The 18,719-nt window shown below is 38.9% G+C and overlaps 2 protein-coding genes across 16 annotated transcripts in view; one reads left to right on the top strand and one right to left on the bottom strand.

The window, feature by feature from the left end:
- The window catches only part of LOC125436451 (aminopeptidase O (putative)), a 235,445-nt gene that overhangs the window by 216,513 nt on the left and 213 nt on the right, over positions 1 to 18,719 (top strand). For 5 of the 9 annotated variants that reach the window (XM_048503440.1, XM_048503444.1, XM_048503445.1 and 2 more), the window contains one exon: positions 1,736 to 2,162. In XM_048503440.1, coding sequence (XP_048359397.1) covers positions 1,736 to 1,876 — 141 coding nt within the window. In that variant the 3' untranslated portion in view covers positions 1,877 to 2,162. Of the gene's footprint in view, positions 1 to 1,735; positions 2,163 to 6,343; positions 7,212 to 13,642; positions 16,867 to 16,978; positions 17,049 to 18,719 lie in introns of those variants that run through there. The other 4 variants (XR_007245061.1, XM_048503441.1, XM_048503442.1 and 1 more) reach the window with 4 other exon arrangements.
- Positions 13,954 to 18,719, bottom strand: part of FANCC (FA complementation group C) — a 91,688-nt gene continuing 86,922 nt past the window's right edge. For all 7 annotated transcript variants that reach the window (XM_048503448.1, XM_048503450.1, XM_048503449.1 and 4 more), the window contains 2 exons: positions 15,911 to 16,111; positions 13,954 to 14,321 (listed from right to left, as the gene is read on the bottom strand). In XM_048503448.1, coding sequence (XP_048359405.1) covers positions 14,178 to 14,321; positions 15,911 to 16,111 — 345 coding nt within the window. In that variant the 3' untranslated portion in view covers positions 13,954 to 14,177. The remainder of the gene's footprint in view (positions 14,322 to 15,910; positions 16,112 to 18,719) is intronic.

Below are 18,719 nucleotides of genomic sequence, written 5' to 3'. Positions count from 1 at the left end.
GGCAGTCATGGGTTTCTTGGGGTCTTAGTGCGGTCTTATTGTGTTTCTTTATTTACATGTGAGGAGGCACTCCCTCCTGGCAGTGCAGTTTTTCTGTAGAGAGCTCATCTGGGTTTGCTTGTCCTGGTTCTCTTAACTCTGACCATCAACTCAGCCTTAAAGGCACAGATCTCATTACACCTGGTAATGCTAAGATTGCGGTCTTTGTAAAAATCACTGTTTTAAATCACTGTTATATCAATATTTCCATTTCCTCAGTTATATTGATATTGTAGTCCTTCCCCAAAATAACCCCCCCCCCCAATGAAAGAGGCAAAGCAGTTCCCTGGACCACACGCTGCTGAAGAAGGGGGCCAAGTCCTAGACCTGATATTTTCTCCCCTTCCCTTCCCTTCCCCCCTCCCCTTCCCACAAACCCACTTCCTGCTGCCACAGGAGAAGAGAGAGGCTTGTTTTAAAATAAATAGTGATTGAAATAAAGTTTTTAAAAGCCCTTCTAGTCATCTGGGAGAGCAGAAGTAGTGTGGGGTAGATGTGGTGGATCCAAAAAGAGACCCTGCTTGTACTGTTCCTTTGAAAAGCCAACTCTGTTACTATTATATCAAGTTATTGATATGAACATTTAGAGAAGGAGCTGGCAACATGGAATGGTGGGCCAGGGGGAAGATGTGGATGGCAGTGTAAGGGAGTGGGAATGGTGGAGCTAGGTAGGCTGGCCATGGGCTGAGGGAATATGTCCATGGAAAGTCATGCTCACTGGCAAACCTGCACGCTCTGGCAGCAAAGCAAATTAAAAGTTGTGCTAGAAGTTGTCTTGCTTACCAAGGAGAGAATGGAAAGTGAAAGTAGGGCTTGAGGAAATAGGTTCATATAAGAAATCTTGCTGCAATGGACATTCGCTCCCATTGTGCAGCAGACACCTAATAGCCATCTTGTAGTTTGTGTTTTTTAATTAGAGTCTGGACCTAGCCAAGATAGTGAAGAACAGCATTCCCATAAACAGGCAAAGTATCAGAACTTTTGTAAAGTTTGAAGACTCATGCTTTTTTCTTACAAAAATTAGTTCTGTAGGCTACCCTTACATGTCATAACCTAAAATGTGAATCCATCATTGACAGTTTTGTTAACTCTGTGTTGCAATACTAATTTCTCAGTCTGCACACTTGAACACATTCCAGGAATAACTAGACACCAAAACTTCATTCAGGTTTCTGCATGAAAATGGGTCCATCTTGAAGAAAGTATAGAGTCTACATTCCAAGAATATGTGGTTCCATGATATCTCTTTAGGTTACCCAGGTGATCTCTTCCTTATTAAAGGACAAGGACATGGTTGGAGACACAGAATACTTTTTAAAAAGCTGTTCCTGATGCTATCAATGAGCCCTACAAATTCCAAAATTGATCTCAAAGATTGTGGGGTTTGCAGAAAAGGGATCACCTTCTGGGTTGTATATAACTGTTTCAGTAGAGCAATGACTATTTAGTGTAAAATTTTGTCACTAGGTAACAAACATTTTAATTTTAATTCTGTAAAATATAATTCGCCCTCAAACCTGTTTTCTTGCATAACGTATTGGTGTTTTCTAAGAGATGCTTATTGCATGTGTTATTGCAACACATTTGATGCCCTTGTACTTTTTAACGATTGACTGTTTTTTAAATAACAAAATTCGACACAATTATTATTTTCCTGAGACTATCAAGCTACATGATCACTTTGTTCCTTTTTCAGGCAATGGGTGTCTACTTATATGGAGAATTAATGGTGCATGAGGATGAAAAACAACAAGAACTTGCATATAAAAGTTTTGCCACAGTCCGTGACCAAATGGATGTATCCTCAGCTAAAATAGTGACAGAGATGTTGTTTTGATAAGGTGATTTCCCCCCCAGATAGTTAAACCCACAGGTGTGTTTGAGGAAGTAATATATTGTATCTGAATTAATAAATGCTTGTCAAGACCAAAGTCATAATAAAGTTGTCATAAATACATAGCAATAAGATCATAAAATGATAATATCATGTGTCATAAAATTAAAACCATATTCAGGACAAACAGGTGATACCTCTTTATTGCATTTTTTGGGGAGAGTAATAGGGTTTTTATATTGTCCTTCTTTCTGTTGATAAACAAAAATAAAATACTTTGTCAAATTTACCAGTGGCTTTTTCCAAAAAAATACTCCAAATGTTTTAACTCTTACTGGTTTATAGTTAGATAATTCTGTTCTTATAGATTAAGCCTGTATGTGGACCTGAATGTTTTTGTTTGTGCATCCCAGACATTGTCAGTTTATGAATGGGCAGGATAAAAGTTTAGGACACATAAAAGAGGTAGGTTCTCTTAACACAAGAACAAAGATTTGTTGAGAAGGGTGGTTTATTTAAAAGATCACAGATGAATGTTGCATATCAAAATTAAGCACTTGCAAATATTCTTGGATTATCCTAGAACTACAAGAGAAAGCTTACATGATTTGTCCCCCATTGCTTCCAAGTTCTCTGATAGTATTCCCAGCAAAATAAAAATTAGGTGTTTGAAGTGAATGTGTCTGTATTTATATGTTGATATGATAAATATAGTTTGTGTAATGTCTGTTTTGCTTGTTGGTACTTATCTGTTAGAATATGAAATGTCTTTTAATTTTTTGAGAACAAACCAAGCACGTTCACTTTAAAGTATGGCTGAGTATCCTGTGCGCCCCCCCCCCCCCCCACACACACACAATATGGCAAAGGCCTTCTGAGTCTTTCTGAGTCAGATTCTTAGAATGCTGAAGCCTTATAACTGATCTTCAGTTTTGTGAGGTTAGGGTCCAGTACAGAGTAGCCAGATGTTGCCATATAATATGGCTTTCAGTGATCCAAAAAAAGAAATACTGTCCACTTGCCAGAATATTATGGAAAATATATGAAATTGTGCCAATTACAAATATTTATATAATTTAGTAATTTGCATGATGAAATACTAGCCCTGCTTCATTTTATAGATGTGGAGTCTAATGTTATTATATTTCAGCAAAATTATTAACATTTAGCGTGCCTGATCGATCAGCATGTTGAGGTTTTTGCTTAATGTTAGCATGTTACAGCCTTTTTTGAGACCTTTTGGATTGTTCACATACTTTGCACTTGAGATAGCATTAGAGGCCAACCAAGAAACACCATCTTGTTTTACTGGCAGTTTAGTGATTAGGATGAGATATACCAGTCCCTATGCCAGTGTAAAATACAAATGGCCCTTTGCCAAGTGGTCAGCTAAACATGGTCTACACTATGTGGTGTAGACTGCTTGGCAATCTATATTTCCCTTCCAAGTAGTGAGGGAATTTTTGTCTCTTTCTATTTTCTGGCTGAGATGCGGAAGTGTACTAAATTTTTTCTTACCACTTGGCAGGACAGGACACCAGGTTACTTTAACAAGCAGATATGCATTCTGTGGTAAATGCCTGCTGAAAATTATCATATGCATTAACTTATTCCTATTCAATTAAAGAGCACTATTTATAGCAGGAGCAATTATTTTTATTTCCTTTAAAATCTGTGCATGCGGATGATAGCTTGTGTTGAATTTGCACCATTTTAATATATGTGAAACAGGAGTACAGTATGAAATTGTTTATGTGAGTTTGGGCTGCAGATTGGGCTGTTTTACTCCTGTAGACCAAAATTAGTCGTAAAGGTTTGAAATTTAGTAACGGGTAGCACTTTTAGACAGACTTTGCTTACTTCAGAAGCAAAAGCAATATAAGAAGTGAATCACCTTCAGCTATGTGACGGACTTTTTCAAGCCACTTTTCTGCATATTTATTATTATTAATATAAAATGTTGACAATAATTCTGTAATAGTTGTGACAACTTTACAAACACTTCCATATTTTTTTAGAGCTGAGGCAGGTGACTTTTTTGAGTAATAGCTTGTCCAAAGAAGAATGCTTAGAATGTAAATGAAATGAGAGAAAAATTATGTTTGTAAAAGATTTTCAAGTTTTCAGGATGATGTGATTATTACAGCTTGCAGGGTTTAGAGAGGTAGTCCAGATTTCCTTCCTGTTTTGGTTGTTTGGGTTCCTGGCGTGCTGATTTGTGACTTAAGAATAAAATCACATTGCCAGGGATTACCACACCACCATGACACTGGCTTCTCTGACGAAATCCTTGCCAGTCTCCAATTCATATTGTTGGAACCCATGAATCTACCATGTACAAATGAGTCACTGAAGGACTTCTGCTATTTAACTGTATTCAGATGAAGACCTCTCTAGAGAGGTGCAGAGCTTAGCTGATTGGTGAACAGTGATTGATTCCCTCTTTGTTCACAGTGGCTAAGTTCTGCACCTGAAGAGAAGGTGAGATGGAAAACTTTCTCAAAAGTAAGTTTGCTGCAACAGTTTTATAATGCATTTTTGCATTGCATCTGGTTTACAGATGACAACCAATGAAGAATCCCTAAGAGTGACCAGATATTTTCTTCCATCAAGAAAGAAAAGAATCCACATGGGAAACATTCTATTTTATTTATAGAGTAGAAGTAATCAGTAATTATAAAAAAAATAGTTACCCCTTCCACATTGCTTGGGTTAGGGACTCAGGGCTCCCCACAATCTGGAAAACCGCATAAAATTTTTACGGTGTTCCTTTGTACAGCAGCCTTCCTTTGTGCGGTGGGGCAGCGCGGATAAAAGAGTGTCAGGCCAGCAAGGCAACGTCTGCAGCTTTTTTTCATCATGCAGCGTTGCCACAGCTGTTGACAAAGTGGCTGCATCGGGGTGGAAGCAAGTGGTGTGTTGGTGGGAGGGGTCCAGCGCTGACCCATGCTGAACTGAAACCGTGATGTGGAAGGGACAACTGTATACCTTTTGCTTTTCATGGCATTTAGAGATAACTATGTTTAATGCATTGTGTTTAGAAAAGATGCGTTTTTCTTAACTGAAAGCAACCCTGCTGAGTCTGCTGCAGCTTAGTGAGATGTATTGTTTTTACTGGAGTTGCCCTTTACAGCGGCTGCTGTTCCAGGCTCTTGATGGACCCGTCCTCCGGTGCCTACTGAGCTGATATCAGTTCTGATTTTACACACTGGCTCAGTTCAGCAGGAACAGGAGTCGAGCCCTACAGCAAAAAGACTCTTTGTTAAGTGCACAGACGTCTATAAGAACCTAACTCTTACTTCATGCCTGAAACCAGAGATAGAAGAGTCAGAATTTTTCATGTGGATTCAATAGTGCTGCAAAAATAAGTAGTGTAGCTTTGCTGGTGTGTAGGTGAGGTGATAAGGTATGTGTAGCAATGGTCAAGGTATGATTGCTCAAGCAGAAAAAATAATCCTGTAGCATCCTGGTGCTTCATTTTAGTCTTCAATCTTCTATACATTGTCTCACCAAAAGATCTAAGTGAGCTTGGGAGTTGTTTGGTGGAAGTGAGAGGAGCGTTATTATACTATTGAAAATAGTCCTGATTCTCTAATAGCTTTAAAAATAGTTTAAAAGTGTAGCCTTCATCAAAAAAAACTTTCTGTACATTATCAAACATGAACCTTTGATAAAATAGCATTTATAATGCATTGTACAATTATCAGCAAGACTTTCCTGTTTCTATAGTAATGGCCACCATTTTGACTCAGCTTCAGTAGGCTCTGTGCTTGCAGTTCATCCAAGAGCTATTTCCATGTAAAAAGTAGATAAAGTTTGTTTATCCTAGTAATCCCGTGCATGTGTGGTTTTCTTTCTTTTTATAAAATTAGCAGTATTTGAGGCTTCATAAATTTTATATTAGATTAGTGCACAAAAATATTTTTTTGATGAAGGCCGCAGTTAAAAATTATCTTTAAAGCTATTAAAGAATCAGAAGGTTCAGGAAGAAGTGGTGGATTAATTCAGAAATCTGCGATCTTTTGGTGAAACAGTCAGTATTTTCAGAAATAGTGCAAAATTGCAAAGCGGGATCATGCTCTCTGTGTGACACAAACACTCTAGTTCTCTCCCTCTTTCCAATTAAGTAGATTTTAAAGGGAGCTGGTCAAATAGTGCTGAAGTGTAAATACCTTTCATGTCACTCTGGTGTATCTTTTATTCTGTATTGTGGAAAGCTAGGCCCTTATGTCTTCTCAGATAACATTTGCTCTTATGATGAAGCATGTGACATTCACATGAACATCCAGTATTAGTTGTTACCATAGTACATTGGTTGTGATTGTTTTCCCTGTGAATGCATTGCAGAAAATCAGACTGAAAAAGTCCTTTTTTGAGAAGAAGGACAGTAAAGGATAGCCATTATCACAGTTTTTACAAGCACTGCTCATTGTAATAGAGTAATAAGTTTTACCGCTTTTTTCCTTGCAAGAAAGATCAGAGACTTTTAATATATCTCCTACCCATCCCTGGTGGTGCTAGGATTTCATTGACTGTGGACATCAAAGAAAGGATTATGTAACAACTAAAGCAATCAGCTGCCAAACATTTGACTTCTCAGTATTTTTCTTTCCAGAGGCCTGTGACAATCAAGTAGGGCAAGGGAATCAAACTTAAACTTCTGTGCTCTCACATCCTCAGGCATCTGTGGCTCCAGATTGTTGCCTAGCATAAGCCACTTGGTGACATCAGTACGTTAAGAGTTACTCTGTGAACAGAGTAAGGCATGTAGATACCAAGCTGGCCAAAGAGTCACCACAAAGAATTGAAACTTTTATTTGAATAGACTTTTTGTGCTTGTTTAAGTAGTATCAAATATTGCAAGATTTGAACATTGTGGGCCATTTAAATAATAGGTTACTAATTTTAAATACTGTTGGGAGTATTTTTATTATGTTGTTTAACTTAGGCCCCTTCCGCACATGCAAAGTAATTCACAATTGTTTGCAAGTGGATTTTGCTATTTCGGACAGTAAAATGCACCTGCAAAGTGGATTGAAAGTGCATTATTCTGCATGTGTGGAAGAGGCCTTAGTAACCTATGGAGAAAAATAAGTAGAATTAAAATGAACCTGTGGCTGGTTTTTATTGGTAGAATACCCTTCAGTGCCAATTACATCTTTTCTCAGGATCTCTTCATGCATCAACTTATTGGACTAATATAAAATGAGCACAATGTAAGTTGCAGTTGCACTATATTGATATTAATGAAACTGATTCAATTGACCCTAATAATTGGGCCCTTTTTTGGTAAAACATTAGTAATGAGTTGTACAAATAAACTATTTTTATAACCAAAGTGTGCAGGTTGTTTTTAGATATTAGTATTTAATTATACTAATATAAAGCTTAATCTTCTCCTTTGTGATTGGTTTCAAAGTATTAACTGATTTGTTAATAAGTGCAAAATTATACTGTTCAAAGCCATTGGCTGTTCCACTGTTAATCTGAAAGGGAGCACTCATCCAGTCTGTGGCTGCTTACACATACAAGCTTAGTCTTTTTATATGCTTCCTAAATATCAGCATTCCTCCTAAATTTTAATTACCTGAGTTGAGTTGTGCACTGTTAGCAGTCTTGGATTCAGACTTCCAACTTCAGTAGGAATCTGGAGCTCCTATGACACCATACTGAGCTATTGTGCTGACATTCGTGTAGAGCTTTTGATGCGTTTAAGAAAGAGTCCTATTCATGAAGAAAAGCATGCTCTATTTCGCAGATTTTTGCAGAGACAGACAAAATTATTCTTTTGCTGTTCCATTGTGGAAGATACAAAAATTAAAATGAAGCTCTGAAATGTTCCTCGAAAGGCCAGTGGTTCTCAACCTTTCTAATGCCGCGACCCTTCAATACAGGTCCTCATGTTGTGGTGACCCCCAACCCTAACATTTATCCATTTTAAAGATGGAGAACACTGATGAAGAGAGTCTTAGGCGACCCCTGTGAAAGGGTAATTCGACCCCCAAAGGGGTCCCGACCCACAGGTTGAGAACCACTGCTCGAAACCAAGCTGTTGCCTTTATCCATGAGTGGATTTTGATTTATGCAATGCCTGAGCAAGTCAAGCACACACAGGCACCTGTCCAAGGAGCACAACTGAATACAAGGGCAGGATCACTGCTGTAGTTTTTCTGTGTTTCTATTTCTTCATGGTGCCTGACTTGCCCATACACGGGAAGATCTATAATTGGAACAGCCACTCTTTAACACAGCCATAATTATCCACTGTTCTTTGATAATTATTCTGAAAGTATGTTTGAAACATCCATCTCGAAGGCCTGTGCTAAAAATCCCATTACCTCCTTTTGTTCACATTTTCTTAACAGAATGATTTTTCTTCCAGGTAAGAACATATAATTAATGTAGGCTGCTGTTTTGGCATCAATAAATAAAGCCAGAGGTGCATAACCTTTAACACACAGAGGTAGGAACTTCCACAGAGAACGCACATGAAGGGGCAGCTCTCAATCTTACCCATTTGCATGGTGGTACACCCTTAGGAGGTTTGGCTCATATGAGCATTTTCACAGAGGAACAAAGCAGGAGAGGCAATCCTGAAGGTATGTGGGTTCAAGGTCATTAAAGGCTTTATTGGTAATAACCAGAATTGTAAATTGAACTTGGTAGTTGCCTGGAAACCAATGACAGCAGTATGAGTGTGGCATGCACTACCAAATGCCCACTAGTAACTAAGCTGTGGCATGCTATATCCACTGGTGTTTCCAGTTTTAAGGACAAAACCATGTAGCATACAGTACAATAGTCTAGCCTCAAGGTAACTATAATATGGATCTATGTGGCAAGCTCAACAGAATCAAAGTAGGGGGCTGTTTTCCAGGTTAAATTAAACTGGAGGAGCTGAATTAACTTGCTTCTCCAGTAAGAATGTACTCCAATATAACTCCTTCCATTGCAAAGATAGAGCTTTTTTAAAGAAAAGAAAAGAAAGCTAAACATGCAGATCATTAATGCAGCATAACAGTATTCAATTGTTGGGTTTTTAAAAAAATGGTAGCGGGAGGAAATGGCCACTGCAGGTAAAGTATAGCGGAAAATGGCTGCCATTTGGGTGGGAAAAATCAGGATTACTGTGTGTTCTTCCCCAAAATTTCACAACCAAGCATGTTTGAGAAAGATCAGATAAAATGTGCGAAACCTTGGGAGGTACATGAATGCAAATATAGTGCTGTGCAGGAACAGCAACAGCAACAAATCCCTCCACCCCAAAGCATCAAACCCAGGGCATGTAACCCATGTGGAAGTGGCCCTGTGTGTGTGTGTAAAGTGCCAGCAGGAGTATTCAAAGCAAGAGACTTACAGAGGTAGCATGTTATTGCCCTCCTCTGCATAGCAACCACCTTCCAAGATTTCATATGATCTAGCTGACCTGGGCCAGTCTGGGCAGAAATGGCCCCTGGATAGGCATATTTCTGATATAAGTATATAGTATTTTGGTGTACATTCCCTGAGATCTTTAATACTAATGCCCATCAATCAACTCCTCAACATTAGGTTTGATTTCTATTTTAAAGGTCTTTGTGAGAAATTTAGGTTTTTGGATTAGGTTCTAGGCTCTTTATTAAATTTTCTGAAGTTCAACTGCTGATCGTTTCAACTTAGTTTTGTAAGATGTTGCCAGATCAGAAAGCTCACCACTTCCATGCATAGATAACTTACAAGTGCAACTAACTAAGGCCCTGAGCTTTCTGTACTTTAATTATACATACTAGAACAGGGCAAGCACGCTATTACCACTTTCCTGATCAAACACAATATAGAGCTGTAGCTTTGAGGGGAAAAAGTAGTAGAGAATGAGATATTTTGTCAAAGTTACTTGAGATGCTTAAGTGATATAAAAATGGACACACTGTGTGTAAGTAGTTATCTTAAAACCAGAATTGGTTTGCTGTTTCTGAATTTGTCTAGCATTTTATTTCTAACACAAATCACCCTGCTCACTGGAAGCTTCCAAGGAGGGCATGAAGGTGAAGGCCATTCTCATTTTTCTTAGGCCACTTGTTGGATTCTAACTTTGTACACCACCATCATAACTACATAGAGCCTCAATAAGCTGCTGCTGGATCTGCCCTCCAATTTTTCTTTTTATATTTTTAAAGTTGTCTAAACCAAGCGCTTAATTTGGAAGGGCAAGGTCCAGACTATGTTCTGAATATTTATTTCTTTAGCAGTAGAAAGGCAACTCTGTGTTCATGCAGTCCAAGGGCTGAAATTTGCTGTAATCCTAGGATGGTCAAGAACCAGAAAAAATTATTTGAACAAAAATAAGACCAAAAAAAGATTGAACTATTTTGTTTCCAATTCTTTAATCTTTGATCAAATAAGTTTTAATGGGAAAAAGGGCACAAGTTGCATTTTATCAGATGCAATAGCAATTCTGTGTTTGTTTTTAAGAATAAAAATGTAATCTTTATTTTCACTATGCATTGTTGCAAATTCTGAAGTTTGTTTTGATACATCAGGAAATCTTGTCCGCAAAAGTATAAAACGAAGTTTCTGTGCTACTCTGAAATATGATCCTTTCTCAAATTTAAACCAACGGACAAATCAGAATACAAGTTAATTTTTTTGAGTTTCCTATGTCCGCAATTGACTCCTATTATCCCCAGTGTGTCCAAAGATTCTGTTACTTCTAGCAGATAGACCCCTGCATCCTGAATCTTATTAAGTTCAACTGCACTTGCTTCCTATAAAGTGGGTGCTGGGTTGCAGCCTTAGTTAGCATACATTACAAAAATAAACTTTACAGTAATTTTCTATATCTCTGTAGTAAGAATACTAGGTTTCTTTAAAAGAGAAAGAGAGAATATATATAAAAGCTAAATGATGAACGTCATCAAGCACTGTATTAACGGGCTTACCTTTTTCTAAGAACCTGTGTCTTTACGTGAAGTAACTGTTCACAGAGCAAAGAACTGGTCTATATTCAACTAGCTGATGCTGGCAAAGAGTCCCAAGAGAGCATGGTGGAGGCAGCAAGGGCATATTCTACAAAAGCCTCCACTGACTGAAAACACACACATACCCCTTTATTTTTCCTATTTAACAGGAAAATATTTGGGTGCCTTCAAATACCAACTTGCTATTTTATCTGACCCCAGGACTGCATCCAAGAAATGTGGAACATCAAAAAAGTTTCAAAATAGCTAGGAATAATTTAGGAATGCACATGAGTCTATGGAGACATAACAGCAGCTTTTCTTATACTCTTAACTTTGGAAATTAATTGGCTAATAAAGGATAGTAGAGAACTAACATGATTTAAACTAACAGGTTACCAGCCAAATTAAAGAGAACAGGGTCAATGTCAAATCTTAAAACAGTAATGAACTTACCAATTCTTTCCCCCTGCCCCCCAGTACTTAAATTATTCTTTAAGTAAAATGTTTGTCTGGTACAAACTATACTACTGATGTTTTACTGCGGCCAGTTGAAATTAGTCCAGATTTTTTTAAAAACATGGGGTGGGAGATCGAGTTCTTAGCCCAATTTGGCTGCACAATGTTGGGCATTAAAAGAAACCATTTGCGTCTGTCTAAGTATACTTAAGCCCTCCAGAAAGTGTCTCAAAATGTTTTAACTCCTTTTCTGTAGTCAAACAGACGGCTAAAGGAAGACAGCCAGAATAAGCAAGGGAAACTCCTTTCTGGCAATTGCTCTCAAATGGACCACCCCAATGCAAATTCCCAGAAATCAAAGCTAAAGTAGCATTTGAAATTGCAACCATGAACATGCCTTTGAAAAAGTTCAAGCAAATCCCTGAAGGAAAAAAGCACATCAGTTTTCAGGCATTAGCCGCTTAGTAGGTGGACTTAAACAGACCCACATGTTAATGTTACTGTGAATTATGGGCACTGGAGGTTCCTGCCAATATGCTGTTTTTGTAACCTAACAGAAGATTGCAATGTACAGAACACATCTAAAGTCCATTAGTTGCACTACTGAAGTTCCATAGGTGTACAGTGAAAACTGCACATTTTTCAAAGAGAAGCCAAAACTGTTGCTTTGCTACTAAGCAATACTTTGAAGTGATAATTAATGTCTGGAAAAGATTTTTTCTGAATATCTTCCTTGATCAACATTCACTGACTAAATACAAGAGCTTTATAAAAAATGTTCCTGGGCTACAATGCAATGGAGCCAAAATGGCAGCTGCTCCTCCCACTCACACATACAAACAGAAATGTTTCATCTAGTATGATCCATACTTCCAGGAAGCTCCTACTCCTGAGAAGGGCTGGTTGCCAGCATGAGGCAGAACAGCTTTATGACTTTCGATGGTGGCAGACGACAAAGCTTCAGTCTTACAGTTTTTTGTCCAGACACAAATTAGCAAGCAGGTTGGGGCAGAAGACCACATAATGACCAGGCTGCAGACACAATGGCCAGTGTAGAACTCAAAGTACAGCTATATTTCACCATTTAGTTTGAAGTGACCATGCATTCCCTTAACTTTTTTTAGCTGTTTTCCACAACTTGTTCAATTTTCAAGCAATACACAGGCGTTTCATAGCCCATCTGGGGGTAAGTTTTCAAAGAAAGCCAACAAAATAACCTTAAAAATAAGTGAACACCTAATTTCACATTTTGTGGGGAGTATGAACTTCTGCATGGCTGTCCAGATGTATTTACTATCTTTCCACACTCTTAAACAACAGAGTTTGAACAGCTTAAACTGGTCAGGCTGATTCCTTGTGTACAGAGAGGTTCACTATGAGGATATTCATACAGAGGTGGGATTCAGCCGGTTTGGACCAGTTCACTAGAACCGTTAGCTAAATTTGTAGCTAGTTCACCAAACCGTAATCCCACTGCAAAGAGGCCCCACAGCGCCTGCCCTTAGAAGGAGCACAGGAGTCCTCGCCTCATCCCCCAGCAAGCTGGGCAGCCTCCGCATGGGGAGGAAGCCCCAGTCAGCCCCCAGCCACCTTTGGACTGGCAGACAGCCGGGTGTGAGCCTCCGGGAGGGCGGCTGGGGCTTCCTTCCCATGGAGGCTGCCCAGCTGGCTGGGGGCCGAGGCGAGGACTCCTGTGGAGACCAGGAGTCCTCGCCTTGTTCCCCAGCCAGGTGGGTGGCCTCCGCGTGGGGAGGAAGCTGGCTGGCGGCCAGGCACAAGCCTCCGAGGTGGTAGCTGGGGCTTCCTTCTATCCTATGGAGGCCGCCCGGCTGGTTGGGGGGCGAGGCAAGGACTCCTGTGCAACACAAGCAGTAATAGGATCCAAATTACATTTTACCATCTCTTCAAAAAATATCATTTAGAACCTTATCAAATACTTTACTGAAATCAAGATAAACTATGTTCACAGCATCCCCCGCCCCTGATCCAACCAAGTAGTAAATCTCTTTAAAAAGGTCATAAAGTTAGACGGACATAACTTGCTCCTGAAAAACCCATGCTAGCTCTTAGTAATCACAGCCATTCTTTCTAAATGCTCAGTGACTGACAGTATGGAAGTCGATGGGTTGCAGTTACCTGGATCTTCCTTTTTCTGTTCCTTGAAGATGGGACGTTTGCCTGTCTCTAATATTCTGGCACCAGATTTGTACTCTCAAAAATAATGGACAGGAGATTGGAAATTGCATCAGCTGGATGGATGCAATTCATCTGGCAATTATGACTTCATTTCTTTGAACAAATTAAGTACTTACGTACCACTCGCCTATCCTAGGCTGTAACTCCCTTCCCTCATCATATGTTCTCTTTTTGTCAGGTTGAGCATCTTGCAAGAGAAAACTGAAGAAAAGTAAGAATTCAGCAGTTCCTCCCTTTCTTCATTACCTGTTAAAATTTCACTTTTTTCTCCCCCAGTGAGCCTACAGTTTCTTTGTTCTTTTTCTTACTCTGAACAAAATCAATGCCTAAACTGCACATCTCTTTAGTGATAATCTTGGCCTTGCTCAAAGGTCTGCTCCAGGGAAGAACATTTGCTGACTAATGCTACTTTAGCAAATACAAGCTGTAATTCCTTTGGGGGAGCGAATTCAAGACTGAATACAAGGCAGTGAACAGTTAGCAATCCGATTTGTTTCAGAAATCTCTGCCACTTGCGAGTGACTTTATTCTCCAAACAAACATGTCAGAAACAAGCAATTGCCCAATTGTCCAAGAGTATGGAAACACGTACTTGATAAAATCACACAATTTTTTTTAAAAACTCTCATATGAGGTAAAGACTAAGTTGGCTATTTCAATTTATGCTAATATATTTATTACATTGAAGTTTAAGTTGAGCATCACTACAAACACTAACCCACAGATTTGAGAATCTGCAAAAGATCATTGGCCAGCTTTACAGTCCTTTGATATTTTACTTCAAGTTGGCTGACTCGGTGTGCAATTCGGCTAAGAAGGCTAGAAATTCTGGAGACTTCACCATACGTCACTGCAAACTAAAAGAAAGAAAAGAGAAAATTAAAAGTATTTCTTCAAAAGCAAATACATTGCTGCTCTCTAGAAGCAAATGACGTATTTCTTAGTTATGTTGCTCCTAAGGACCACCAAAGAAAAAGTAAAAACAGCTAATCAGTATGCAGAAAGAATCAAGCAAAAAATAAGCCGCTAACATGTCTGAACATCTCTGCATTAATGTTTGCTGGATAAAGACATCAATAGATGGAGACAGATGAAGTTCCTCTGAAATTCCAGAGTGTTGGTGTCATGACCAAGAAAGCCTTTCTCGGGTTGCCACCATAAATCCTCAGATGGCACGGCAACCAAACCAGGGCCTCCAAATAAGACCAGTGAGCAGATTTGTATGGTATAAGGCAGTCTCTGAGATCTATTGGTTCCAGCTCAGTACCATCACCTTGAATTGAGCCCAGAAGCAAATTGGAAGCCAGTGTAGATTTGGAAGCCAGTTTTGTGTAGACAAAACTAGAGTGATATGGTCCCAGTGACCCTCACTTACCAGACCTCTGACCACATTCTGTACCAACTGCAGGTTCCAGACATCATCCTCAAAGCTCTGTTAATTATATTTAACTCTGTAAAAGTGAATTTTTAAACTGAGGTCCTGTGGCTCAATGGCAAAATACATGATTTACATACTAAAAGTCCCAGATTCAATTCCTGACAACTTTAACTTGAAAGCTCTCAAATAATACAGTTGGCCAATTTAGGGTGCCAGGACTGCTGATCTCACCTGGTATATATCAAGAAAAGTACTTCAACAGAAATCTTCATCAAGATACAAAGGAATGTTGACTCCTGCCAAATCACTGCCACTAAATACGTCATCTGAAGAAGTGTTAGAGCTGTCTAAAAATATTCCTTCTAATCATGATGAAGACATCTTGGTCTGCTCTTGGTCAGAGTACACTAAACTGCAACAGGGATCAGTGTAAAAGTAATAGTTCCCCATTGTTGACTGATTATTCTTATGAAGAGTATTCAACACTTTCAGTTCTCTTTCTGAAACAAGAATCCTGCAGTATCAGATCAGTGATCCAATCTATCCAGTATCCTGTGAAAAGTCATTTTCAGTTCATATGCGGAGGACTGGTTACTAAGGTGTGTTCCTCGATGGAATTACAGTTCTCTGGAGTGATAAGGTTTGCAGCCTGGTGGTGCTCCTGGTCTTGGGTTTTTGAATTCTCGTGTGGCAGTGATAGGTGAGAGTGCCTTTTATCAGCTTCAGACACTTAGCCAATTGCACTGGCTCCTTTAATCTGGCATCAATTGTTCATGCATCTGTATGGATTGCTGCAATTCACTTTTGTTTAGAAGTGACAACTAAAACTGGATCTACATTTTGATAAGCAAGTCACACAAGGTTTTCATCCCAGTTGCTGTCACTGTGCTGACTGGCTGCTTCTGGGTCCAGCTCAAGTATTGGTACACTCTCAAGCTTGTGTAGCTCTCTGGAGGTGTCCCTTGTACCACACATGCACGCACGCATGCACACACACGGAAGGCTAATCCATACATAAAGGCCCCAATCCATAACTTAACAAACTTATTCTGGTAATTAAATACTTACATGAGTAATGAATTCTCTGGCTATTGCATGTCCATTGGCAGTAAAAAGCAGAAAGCTGATGATCAAATGAACAGCAAGTTCTTTGGTGGCAGGTTGCTTTCTGCTTAGTTCGCCATTAACTGCCACCAGTAGATCTCTGGCAGAAAGGGCTGGAGTTCTGGACAAGGTTATGAGATGCTCACAAAGCGATCTACTTTCTAACTGTACAAATGTGAAGACAAAGTTACATTCATTTAATCACATTTACAGAAAAGCATGAACTGATTCTTTGGTTAAGAGACGCAGGGGGAACAGATATTATTGTCAAGAAACTGAGTTCCACTGTAACAGTTTCTTGTTCTTCCAAACACTGGTTCAGGCTTTAAGGCCTAAATATAAATAACAGAGAGTGATTTATCTGTGCTGTGTAGAAAAGCCCTGACCTTTAGACTCTAATAAAGGGCCAGATGCTGGGAATAAAATATGATGTAAAGATTGACTTCCTAGGTCATCAAGGCCACAGAACCTCAGTTCCACATTCTGACTAACTAAGCTGATGAAATTGTTGCTGTGTCAACATGAAAAAGTGGGGGTTTATGGCTCCAGAATAAATTGTACCTTGTTATCTCATTCTGACCCTTAAGGTCATCTCAATAGCAATTAAGTTTTGATTGGTCAGCTGGCCCTAGCCACCTCAAATCTTATGCCCACAAAGTTTGGCTGTTCAGCCTAGCAAATTGTGCAATTTGGAATCTTTTGCTACGGTCTCCTGACAATTCAGTACTCTTGCTCTGGACTGAGTGGTCTTTGAGAAGCTGAAGGAGAAAATCTTGCTTTGAATCTTGCCTTTTGAACCAGTGTTATTTTACTGTGTAGTTAGTCCACTCTTGTATAGGTTTCATTATTTTATTCCTTACTGCTAATGTTCTCTTTTAATTGCATTCTTGCACAATTTTAATAAATTTCCTTTAATCTTATTTGTGGTGTTTTGACTTTAGGAGACTTCAATCTAAAACCAGCCCTAGGCTATCTATTACCAGGGTAAATTTGAACCCTATGCAGTGGTGACTTTCTTATTTGTACTCCTAGGAAAGTTTGAAGCTTACCCCTTGGATTCTACTGTTGGAGTAGAGAAAAGGGCTGGTGGCAGCTACCAAAGGTGACGTTTGTGGAGTCAGACCTCAGGGTTTTTAAGTGTTTGTTTTGAAACTCTCAAAAGAAGTGGACTAGAGGTCTTGGACAAGAGCTCCATTGTTACGATTATGGATCGTAAAAGGCAGATACAAAGGAGCAGAATGCTTGTTTAATGTTCCTTGGTCTTGTAATACTAATCACTGGGGCATATGCCAGAATTTGACTTTTTTTTGTATAAAAGGAAACAGTGGAAATCACAGAGCAGAATGTAGTCAGATTGTTATATTGTGGGAAAGAGAACATAAGGCTCTTTGAAAGCTCCCTACAATATTACAGATACAAATCAATTAATCCCTGTGAAATCGACCTCATCTGATAAAGCAGTCTGATATGAATAGGGGGAGGGGGATGGACTGTTTACAAAACATTTCTCTCTATTACTTCTTGGTACAGACAGAACAAAAAGAGCTTCTGAAGCTGAAATAGGAGCAGGCTTGGGAGTCAATACATTAAAGGAAAGTTATTCAGAAAATAAAAATATTTTGTAGTACTCCTTACATAAAAGACTCTACAAGAAACAGACCAAAAATACATAATCCACTAAAATACAATTTACAACATGGGAAAACCACGTTGTAAGAACATAAGAGGAGCCCAACTGAATTGGACCAGTGGCACATTTTTTGCTTCACAAGCTTGTGAGGTGACCAACCAAAAGTTTCCAAGGGAACTTCATGAATTAGTTGGGATTTGAACACAGGACACTTCAACCAGACACTCTACTATATCACACTGACTCTCAAATTGGTTGGATTTGTATTCTTTCTTTTACTCACTCAAAGGTTTAAATCCTTCTCCCTTTCAGAAAATTCTGCACCCATCATGTACTTCAAGAATGATTGACATCCTACATTTCCCAAGCTTGTGTTTCGGAAATGAGATATGGGAGATCAGGCCACATTTACTTAGCAAGGTCAAACTAGTACATCAGTGGTTACTGAAGTTAAAAGATATAAACAAACTTTACTAGCATTATAATGAAAGAGAATTCAAAAATAAATATTCAAATGTTACAATTGTGGTGCCGTTAGATGATGCACCATTTTAAACCAACGAAAGACCGCCTTTGAGCCTCCCTGAATTTCCTAGTACTGCTTTCATCATCATCAGCATTTAGCAATAACATTTTATGCATGGCTGTTAGGTAGGATAGTGTTTCTGCCCAGATACGTTACTGTGTGTATTCTAAGAGCACACAGGAAGGATGAATAAGCATTGTTCCAGTTTCCCAAAGTTTGGGGTGCTGCCTGATCAGACAGATACCTGACATCACTGTAACACTAGGGTACAGGGTGCAGTTCTTATGCAAAGGAGATCAAGAGGACATAAATAGCATTATTAGCAAGTTAAACCTAATCTTGATCATCACAGAACATCTTCACTACCACAAACAAACATTTTACATTGTGACTGTCTGCAGAGCAGAACAGAAAATTGTAGAACTTTTGCACAGTCATTCAATATCGCATGTAAGCAAAGGCTGCCAAACAGAAATAATTGGATATCCTATTTTATATATGATTATGGACCAATGATACTTATTTTTTCCTCTCCAATGGCCCATTCTGATAATTTACTGTCATTTTCCACTACCAAGGAAACAACAGAGATGAAATGAAATTTACCATACACACAG

This window comes from Sphaerodactylus townsendi, linkage group LG07 (assembly GCF_021028975.2).
Source record: "Sphaerodactylus townsendi isolate TG3544 linkage group LG07, MPM_Stown_v2.3, whole genome shotgun sequence".
Taxonomy (NCBI): Eukaryota; Metazoa; Chordata; class Lepidosauria; order Squamata; family Sphaerodactylidae; genus Sphaerodactylus; species Sphaerodactylus townsendi.
Note: the sequence above shows the minus strand (reverse complement) of the source record. Positions and strands in the feature narration are given on the sequence as shown.